Source organism: Watersipora subatra, chromosome 2 (genome assembly GCF_963576615.1).
Source record: "Watersipora subatra chromosome 2, tzWatSuba1.1, whole genome shotgun sequence".
NCBI lineage: Eukaryota > Metazoa > Bryozoa > Gymnolaemata > Cheilostomatida > Watersiporidae > Watersipora > Watersipora subatra.
The window spans coordinates 39312026-39323221 of NC_088709.1; the positions used below are offsets into that span (position 1 = coordinate 39312026).

At 33.9% G+C, this 11196-nt stretch overlaps 1 protein-coding gene across 1 annotated transcript in view; it reads left to right on the top strand.

Annotated features, from left to right (window-relative positions):
• LOC137388194 (A-type potassium channel modulatory protein DPP6-like) overlaps positions 1-11196 on the top strand; it is a 101724-nt gene that overhangs the window by 62114 nt on the left and 28414 nt on the right. Inside the window, exons 4-7 of the mRNA XM_068074699.1 lie at positions 2952-3066; positions 3621-3716; positions 7271-7398; positions 8721-8845. Of these exons, the coding sequence (XP_067930800.1) occupies positions 2952-3066; positions 3621-3716; positions 7271-7398; positions 8721-8845 (464 nt within the window). The remainder of the gene's footprint in view (positions 1-2951; positions 3067-3620; positions 3717-7270; positions 7399-8720; positions 8846-11196) is intronic.

Consider the following 11196-nt stretch of genomic DNA (forward strand, 5'->3'; position numbering starts at 1 on the left):
TCGGAAAGAAAAGGAAAAAAACACTGTGTGAATATTTCACTTCATTCCGGTTTTACCGCATTTAATAAGATATGAGCAACCTTATAGGAGGGGGTACGTGTTCTAGGGAGTACTCCCACTAATTCTTCTTAGGGGGTACGCCGTACCCCTGTGTACCCCCCCCCATTTCGAACACTGGTCATGACGCCGTAGGGTTATGACTTAGGTGGCATTTGACTGTATGCCACTCAAGTCATGTCGTCATATGGTCATGACTCTAGTGACATTTGACTGTATGCCACTCAAGTCATGACGTCATATGGTTATGAATTCAGCCATACCAACCTCATATAATGCCAGCTATAGTAACGTACTTGTTTAGTCTGGATGCAATGTTTTTTAAATATGTTACAAATGTATCTCGAATATTTATGAGAAAACTTAGAGTCAACTTGGTGGAGAGCATATGTTTTGTTGAGTTTGTTGAACGCTGGCTACTTTTTGAGCGGTAGATAGCAGAGTTAGCTATCCCCTGCTTTATATTTTAAGAATTTATGGGCAACCTTAATCATGTTAGCAATTTAAAAGGTGCAAAAAATCAATTACAGAAAACTTCATAATGAAGTAATCCGGGGATGAAACTCAGTGACCGGAGTATACCATATTATTCTCTGCTAATCTTACTGTGATGTTTGCAAATTTATGTGGATCATCTCAACCATAGCAACTTGGTCATCTGAAGAGCATGCTTAGAAACTTATTCTCCAAGCAAACAAAAAAATTCTGTACTTGTGGCCAAGTTTTGTGGCTTAGGCCTCTAGTCAGCACGCCTGAGTCAGCACGCATCGAGTCAGCACGCAACTAATCTTGCATTGTTTAATAGGTAGGTTAAACAATACTAGATTCTTGGAAAACAGCTTCCTGGCAAAGTATAAAAGCATAAAAGTAGGAGGTATCATTGATGTATGATGGAGTTTTATATTCTAGAAAAGGTCACTAGTAGATGCAAACAAGTAGCAGAGGCCTTGTTCGTATCTACAATTCAGCAATGTTCTTTACTGAATAGCAGATTAGGCTTACTGCAGCTTGTTCACAAATACCAAACCGGTTTTCAGAGGTTGGACATAGGCAGGCAATATTGCTAAGAATATTTATTAAATTAATAACTTTCACAATGGCATTGTGTCTGTCTGTGTGTCATTGTGTCTGCGCGCGTATGTGTGTCTGTGTGTCTGTTGTCTGCGCGTGTGCGCGTGTGCGCGTGTGCGCGTGTGCGCGTGTGCGCGTGTGCGCGTGTGCGCGTGTGCGCGTGTGCGCGTGTGCGCGTGTGCGCGTGTGCGCGTGTGCGCGTGTGTGCTAGTTTGTATAAAGCCTATGCGTTTTCACATTTTTCACAAACTTCATTCAAGCTTCACACGCTCATGTTCCTGTTTTCCGTCAAGTGGCCAAAAATATTTTCTTGCAAAGCTCCATCTGGTCATAAAAATAGAAAATAGCTTTTAGATCAAACGTGATTATATAGTTTGGTTGGACAAATAACATCTGATTAGACAGATACTAGCTGAGTTCCTCGACTCTATAGACTTTTTTTTTCTGTTTTCGATTATAAGGCATAATTACACTGCTCTGTGACTGAGATCTCTACACCAGATATCATTGTATGTTGTTGTGGCATGTAAGGGAAATCAATGCCACTTTATAATGTTGCTCATAAGCGCTTGACTGCTTACTACCAAATAGATAACTTGAAGATACATTATTTATGTCTCTCCGTTCGCTTAGCATACATATTACCCAATGAGTAAACATACAAGCAAATTGATTTTTAAAATTACCTATTTAACTGCAATAATAGCCAGTTGTTAGAGCTTGAGAAGCAATAGATATGCACTGATCAGTTGTTAGAACTTGAGAAGGAATAGATATGAACTGATCAATTTGCATTTATTTGCACTGGTCAGTGCAGTTTAAAGCAAATTAGACCACGAAACAAAATAAATCTGTCAGTTGAAGGAACATGAAATGTGTTTGTTGTTATGTGTACTAAACAGACTTACTCACTCATCTTTTTATGGTTGTCATGTGAGAATTCAGCTTTTTGGGCTTATAACTCAGCTCATCTTGCAAAGTTAGTCATAGTTGTGCCAGCTTGTCATCGCTAGTCCCTACATTTATACAGTGTTAAGATTCAACATTTGCTATGATGCATATACCAGATGTTGATCAATTTTTTTAATGATATCGATCGGTTTCAATGATACGAGCGTTTACTCTACTTAGTAAAGATGCTTGTTGTCATGTATTATTACAATGTTGTTTATGTAGCAGCTGCTGCTCAGTGGTTAGTACGCCGGCATACAATCGGTAGGTCAGTGGTTCAAATCACACAAGGACCATTGGTGGTGTTAGGAAGGGCATCCGGCCAGAATTGCTCCTGAGCCAAACTCAATGAGCAGATGGTCACAGTGTATTTAGTTGCAGGATAAAACTAGTTCCAAATAATGTGCTATGCAGCAGAGAGGGGATAAATCTTGAAATTGAAATTAAATATCTCAAGTGATTTTTTGAAAAATAATGCATTCAAAAGTAAACTGAATTGACTGATACTGCTCATAAAATAGAATAGCCATTTTTTGTTGATATCAATAGATATATGTTTGTTGTAGCATTTCAGTTTGAAGTTTAACGTCTTTGATATAATGTTAGTATTTATTATTTTCATATACAAAGAACTCTAAGGAGAAAATATTATAGCAAAATCCTCAACTAAAAGATTTCAAATTTCTCCACTAATGCTTAACTAATCAATCTTTCAACCACAAAATCAGTGCCAAACATCACATGATTGAATTGCCAAAAGCTAAGATAACATAACTCCAAAAATTATATTCATAATTTTGTTTTAACCTAATTATTATATATACTCATATATTTGGTGTCATTACTTAAAAAAAAACTCTTTGTATTTGAAGGAGTTGGTTGGTTCGGAGGAGGAGTCAAAGAATTGGAAGGGAATCGTCATCTCCTTGGTGGTTATAACCTTTATTCTATCTATGATAGCTCTCTCCATTGCTCTCATCACACCAGGTTGGTTCTGATTGGCCAAAGCTTACGCAGCTCAGAAGTTAAGTAGATATGATTGGTTAGAGATTGCGCGGCTTGAAAGCTAGGTAAATTTGATTGGCTGGTGGTTGTACAGCTCGTAGGCCAGGTAGATCTGACTGGAAGCTTTAGATATAACTAGCTCAAGTTTTTACGTTATGCAAAGCTGAAGCAAGCAACTTGTAATGTGGGAATTATTGCCTCTTAGCTTCTGTGATAGAATTCAATATGGATCAGCCAATTACTAGGCATACTGATTGTTGTTTACAATCTGATTAAAACAAAGTAAACTAGTGATGAGTCTATCTACCTATCTGGTTGATCTAGTTGATTAGCTCATTAGTGAAACATCCAACTCCCATAACTCCCATATTTGACTCAGTTCAATTGGGTTACAGACAACTACCGCAAGTGTTATTGGATCAACTATAACTGAACATTTCTCTGTAAAGTTGCAAATCTTTATACCTATGCTATTTTCCCAGAGCTAATCTTTATGTCTATGATATTATCAGACTTTGATTTACTCTGCTATTTAGGAAAAGAAAATATTGAACCAGGAGATCCATTCACACTCTCCCTGTTGATAGATCCGTCACTAAACCCCCAGAGTCCTATATTCCATGTTTCTTCAGGTAAAAGAGTATTGCTTTGCTACATATGGTATAATCAAATTATTCTGTTGCTGATATTGGGAGAAAATCAACTTGAAATCAACATTGAACACAATCCTTGAAAGTAGTTGTTATAAAAACTATACAGCACCTGGTAAAAAGGTAAATGTTCCAAAATATCTAATGCATTAGTACCTAGTAAAACACACTTAAAACTAGCCTTAACTACCTTCACTGACTAATATAAATTGTTAGCTTTTACAAATAATTCTGCTGCAAAAAGACATTTTATTGATCAGGTTAAAAGTTGATGCAAAAAGGCCATGACTAAGTTTTTGTGAGTGACAATGACCTCATCTCTACTTTTCGGTAAAAATGTCAAGTTATCAAATAATATTGCTGACAAATCAGCAAAATAAAGCTGGAATAATCAGCTGGAAACACTCGTGGGTTTCAAACTCCTTCTGTAAACTCCATGACTCCCCTTATTGTAATGACCTCTTTAGTCCTCTGGCAGTCACATGCGCCATGAGAGACTATCATGTGTAATAAGTACGTATGTAGTTGCAACATTATTGATAGATGTGGTAAGGTGGCCCATAGAGTTATCTTCTCCTAGAATGGCCAAGAGTGATAACAGTGCCTTCAACAACACGAGCTTTTCCGGTGCCAACAAGGAGCGTTTAGGCCTCGCCCCTTTTTTGTGTGCTAGTCAATCGTAATGATTGACTAGATCAGGGGTGGTATATGGGCAACTTGCGGCTCCGGAGTCGCATGCGACTCTTTTATCCCCTCGCTGCGGCTCCCTCTGACTTTGGAATTTTCTCCTTTTATCACCATATGCCAAGTAATTCATAAAAATATAAAAATTTCATCACTAGATTGTGTAATATACTTTTAAAAATGGTAAGTATGGTGATAAATCAAGCATTGTCGCTTGCTAAGCGTCGTTATTTACATTATGTTGTATTAGTAGTACCTTATCACATGATCTTCACATGACTAACATAAAAGTACCGAAAAACGTAGTAGCGGATTCGCCCGGAAGGTCAGACCGCTACGAAATACCTCCTGATATTATGTCAACGAACTGAGTTAATGAAACAAATAGAATTCTAGTAAGGCTGGCCAGCCACTTAGGTCTGCAATATCGTCAACAACACTACTGACAAATAACAACACTAACAACACTTCATAACAGTTTATGCGCCAATAAAACCACCGAAATTATTTTATTGTTTGCAAAAGTGTAATTTTGTTTTCTCAGCAATTAAATCATTATACATGCCACAACTTTACGTTTTATGATGTAAACGTTGTATAAATACATTTAAATCTAAACAAACAAGTTACATATGGTATTTATTTTTGAGTTTGAAATTTGAAAGTTGGTTTGTGGCTCCCACTACGTTCTTTTCAGTGGAAAACGGGTCCAAATGGCTTTTTAAGTGGAAAAGGTTGCCGACCCCTGAACTAGATCAATAACACCAGCCATGAGAATGGTTAAACAATGATCATGAATTTCCACAGTTAAGATAGTAATTATTGCTCATATTAAAGAAATGATGATTATAGTTTATTACTCTAATATATGCTTATTATTTAAAGCAATTCAATACCTACATGACTTGCAAAGGCACTGAATAGCTAGTGTTAAGTAAGTGAGTTAATGCAATCAGTTACACATTGATAAGATAGATAGTCATACTGGGGTTGTATTACATTGGTGTAATAATCGACTGCCATTGGTGCTAATCGACTGCCATCAACTGAAAGTATTGACATTGTGTGGTGATAGAATAATTCATTGACACCCCAGTCCACAAACAGCTCTTACATGTAATACTAGATTTCAATACATATCAATCAATTACATAGACTAGCTTAAAGCAAAGATGTCCACAAGTTAGTGGACATCTTTGCTTGATGTAAGCAAGCAAAAAGTTTGAAAGTTAGAGTGGCAAATGTTGTTATATGTTAAATAAAAATAAATTATACTTAGTTATACTAAATTATAATTATATAAAAATAAAATAGACTTTTTTATTACTTTATTTATTAAATAATTTTTTATTGTAATCATAGCTAAACAGATTATATTTAGCCATTACTTGCTAATTATTTCACATTTACATTTAAACACATTTGCAGTTTCATTTTTGTTCCTAATTTATTTCAACAAAAAACTTCTTTCGTGATATGAGATTTAAAAGTTGTAGTTGTTTGAAAAAGCTTGAAAACCTTTACAGGTGTTTTTATTTTCTCTCTTCTCTTCATTTATTTCAATTACACAAAATACTTCTCATGATATGTAGTTTGAAAGTTAGAGTGGCAAATGTTGCTTATGTTAAATAAAAATAAATTATACTTAGTTATACTAAATTATAATTATATAAAAATAAAATGGACTTTTTTATTACTTTATTTATGAAATAATTTTTTATTGTAATCATAGCTAAACAGATTATATTTAGCCATTACTTGCTAATTATTTCACATTTACATTTAAACACATTTGCAGTTTCATTTTTGTTCCTAATTTATTTCAACAAAAAACTTCTTTCATGATATGAGATTTAAAAGTTGTAGTTGTTTGAAAAAGCTTGAAAACCTTTACAGTTGTTTTTATTTTCTCTCTTCTCTTCATTTATTTCAATTACACAAAACACTTCTCATGATATGTAGTTTGAAAGTTAGAGTGGCAAATGTTGCTTATGTTAAATAAAAATAAATTATACTTAGTTATACTAAATTATAATTATATAAAAATAAATAGACTTTTTTATTACCTTATTTATTAAATAATTATTCATTGTAATCATAGCTAAACAGATTATATTTAGCCATTACTTGCTAATTATTTTACATTTAAACACATTTACAGTTTTATTTTTCTTCCTAATTTATTTCAACAAAACTCTTCTTTCATGATATGAAATTTAAAAGTTGTAGTTGTTTGAAAAAGCTTGAAAACCTTTACAGTCGTTTTCTTTTTCCTCTTAATTCATTTGAACTGCTTAAAAATATTTTCTTATGATATGAAGTTTAAAAGTTAGAATGGTAAATGTTATATAAAAATAAATGTTCCGTTCAAAGACTTTTTTATTACTCGAGCAACGCTGGGTAGTACAGCTCATAGTTGATGGCAGTCGATTAGCTTTCCATCACACTAATGTAATAAAACCCCAGTATGACTATCTATCTTATCTATGAGTAACTGATTGCATTAACTCACTTACTTAACACATTCTATTCAGTGCCTTTGCAAGTCATGTAGGTATTGAATTGCTTTAAATAATAAGCATATATTAGAGTAATAAACTATAATCATCGTTTTTTTTAAAATGAGCATTAATTACTATCTTAAATAGAAATTCATGATCCTTGTTTAACCATTCTCATAGCTGATGTTATTGATCTATTCTAAGTCAATCACTACGATTGATTAGCACAATAAAAGGGCGTTGCCTAAACGCTCCTTGTTGGCACCGGAAACGCTCGTGTTCATAAATTATAAAGGCCTTTCAATACAAATTGTTATTTTATATGATTTGTGGTATGTTATCTTCACATAGATGGATCATCTTATATAACTGTCAGAGGTAGCAAGGATCAGAGAGAAGTTGTTCGAGTAAGTCTCAGTGAAAGAGACAACAGCCAGACATCTCTTAAAGTTCTCCTGCCATCTTCTTTATTTCTAACAGTAAGTTTACTCTACTTTCTATTCTATATTCTTATAAACAAAAGGTTTTTCTCTTTTCGTTACATTCCACCACATAAACACGTATATTGTTCAGAATAGCTCATAGTCAGGAAATATTTAGAGTAGTCTAGTGGTCTAGATCCCCTGACCTGCTAACAACAGGTTGAGGTTCAATTTCCACAAAGGTCACTGAGGGGGGGGGGGCGACAGAAGTGACATCCGACCTTAAATTACTCTCTACAACTGGGCATGTCTCCAGTAATCAAGGTCTCTTTGCCACTGGACTCAGACATGTCCATTCAAAATCACAGAGTCATTGTTTGTATAACAAACTCTTGAAAACACCCACAGCCTCTGCTTGCAGTAAGCTAAGCAGATATCATACTGGTTATTTGAGAGGTTGCTCACACAATACTTTTTTCTGGACAATTTGTGTTTCTTTAATAGAAAGCTTCTTGATGCAAGCACTTCTGTGCAATAATCAAAGAGAAGTTTCTTCTATTTTCTTGGTTTGCGTTTTTAAAGAGTAACACATTGTTCTTGTGAATAGAGTTTATGGATAATTTTCTACGACTCTCAAGATGTCACTCGTGGTAAAGTTTGCATGCATCTACACAAGTGTCAGTGTTTCCCCTTTGATTAAATATCTTGCTGTATAATATTCCTGTATCTGGCAAATTTGATATAATTATTATAGATTTAGGAATATTTCTTATCTTTAAATATTTCATAGACACAGTAGCAACTACGCTGCTAAAAAGCTTTTCTTAGTCCAATATACATTACAATATTTGAAAAAACTAAATGTCTGATGCCAATCGCTCAGGCTTTTCTAGGTTTTTGGGTATGAAACCAATTAACTTGCATATTAAAATTAATCACTTACATTTTAGAGAAATAATAATGTTTTCAAACCTCAGACTTTGTTCAGTAGACTCAGCTCTTTTAAAGTGTATACATTTTATTGACAGAAAGCTATGCTGACAACTTGAAAACCATTTTGATTTTTAAAGACAAAATTAACTGTAAAGAATATATAATCCGAGAAAAACATAAATTTTAAAGTTTTGTAGTTAGCTGTTAAATTTTCAAAGAAACTCACCAGACTAATTTAAAAAGATTATTTTATTATCAAAATACAAGCCACTTTCACATATTGTATTAAACAATATTTTAGCAAACTTTCAAGATTTCCGCTGTTATATTTTTAGCTGATATAATGATGACTGCAGCCTGATAATAAACAGCATCTACATGCACCAGTCGTTGAGATAAGAGTAAATGCTCGGTAAATAAATTCATCGTTTGCCTCCCTATTTTAGGAACTCAACCATTTGCAAGATGTTACATTGTCTCCAGATGAGAGTTGTCTCCTCTTACAAATTCAGTCAGAATCAGAGTCTGAACCTACACCTTCCTATAGACTCTATAATTTGGTCTCTGAAAGGTATTTATTTTATATGGTAGACCGCGATTTTAGAGATTAATGTTTTGGAGGTTTCATTTTAGACGATATTTGACAACTCCTTATCATCAGCTGATGAAAACTGATCCGTACCATCTCCTGATGTGAATGTCACATTTTTGTAAGCATATTGCTGGTTCTGGGAGTAATCTGGATTGTGATATAATACACTAATAATAACCTTTTAATGCTATACATATTACTCTATGACAAGGTTGTTTGTAATGATAATATTGCCTAGCAATGAGAAGATGCTTAAACTATTTTAGCTGATACAATAACAAAGTAATATGAAATATTCCAATATTAATACATAAAAAGTAGTGGCCAACATATTGTAGTGTAGTTATTGTGGGAAACATTGCAATGTTTTAAATCTATGCATATAGATGCTGTTTCCTTTCACACCCTCTTGTTCTACAATCTTTATTATTAAACAGTTCGTTATACTTTTTTTTATAATTGAAAACTATGAATTTCAAGGAGGATGCAATTGTTAGAAGCTGTGGAATAAAACCTCTCTTTGGAACTATAGCAAGAGACCATCAAATACAACTCTCTTTGGAACTATAGCAAGAGACCATCAAATAAAACTCTCTTTGGAACTATAGCAAGAGACCATCAAATACAACTCTTTTTGGAACTATAACAAGAGACCATCAAATACAACTCTCTTTGGAACTATAGCAAGAGACCATCAAATACAACTCTCTTTGGAACTATAGAAAGAGACCATCAAATACAACTCTCTTTGGAACTATAGCAAGAGACCATCAAATACAACTCTCTTTGGAACTATAGCAAGAGTCCATCAAATACAACTCCCTTTGGAACTATAGCAAGAAACCATCAAATAAAACTCTCTTTGGAACTATAGCAAGAGACCATCAAATACAACTCTTTTTGGAACTGTAACAAGAGACCATCAAATACAACTCTCTTTGGAACTATAGCAAGAGACCATAAAATAAAACTCCCTTTGGAACTATAGCAAGAGACCATCAAATAAAATTCTCTTTGGAACTATAGCAAGAGACCATCAAATAAAACTCGCTTTGGAACTATAGCAAGAGACCATCAAATAAAACTCTCTTTGGAACTATGGCAAGAGACCATCAAATACAACTCTCTTTGGAACTATAGCAAGAGACCATCAAATAAAACTCTCTTTGGAACTATAGCAAGAGACCATCAAATGCAACTCTCTTTGGAACTATAGCAAGAGACCATCAAATACAACTCTCTTTGGAACTATAACAAGAGACCATCAAATACAACTTTCTTTGGAACTATAGCAAGAGACCATCAAATACAACTCTCTTTGGAACTATAGCAAGAGACCATCAAATAAAACTCTCTTTGGAACTATAGCAAGAGACCATCAAATACAACTCTCTTTGGAACTATAGCAAGAGACCATCAAATAAAACTCTCTTTGGAACTATAGCAAGAGACCATCAAATACAACTCTTTTTAGAACTATAACAAGAGACCATCAAATACAACTCTCTTTGGAACTATAGCAAGAGACCATCAAATACAACTCTCTTTGGAACTATAGAAAGAGACCATCAAATAAAACTCGCTTTGGAACTATAGCAAGAGACCATCAAATACAACTTTCTTTGGAACTATAGCAAGAGACCATCAAATAAAACTCTCTTTGGAACTATAGCAAGAGACCATCAAATACAACTCTTTTTGGAACTATAGCAAGAGACCATCAAATACAACTCTCTTTGGAACTATAGCAAGAGACCATCAAATACAACTATCTTTGGAACTATAGCAAGAGACCATCAAATAAAACTCTCTTTGGAACTATAGCAAAAGACCATCAAATAAAACTCTCTTTGGAACTATAGCAAGAGACCATCAAATACAACTCTCTTTGGAACTATAGCAAGAGACCATCAAATAAAACTCTCTTTGGAACTATAGCAAGAGACCATCAAATAAATCTGTTGAATCAATTTTGTTTAATTTACTCTTTAGTAGTTATTTTCACCTTTACCTACGTATTGTCCATCTCTAGTAATTACTGTAAGGAAAAAACTGGAAGTGAGGCTAAAAAAATCTGACATGGGCAAGTTATGTTGTAATCAAAGACAAGTTAGAAAAATATGCCACGCAATGGCTTAATTTCATTTCAATCCTCATAAAAAATTTGAATTTTATACTTTTATATTTCATTTTAGTTTTTGGATCTGGGAATTGTTTTGCATTTTTTGTTAGATAGCAAAAGCATTGTTATTGATACTGACTTTTTTTTAAGCATAGATTGTATATATACGTACAATAAATAAAGCTGGCCTTGAAAACGTCAAGGCTTC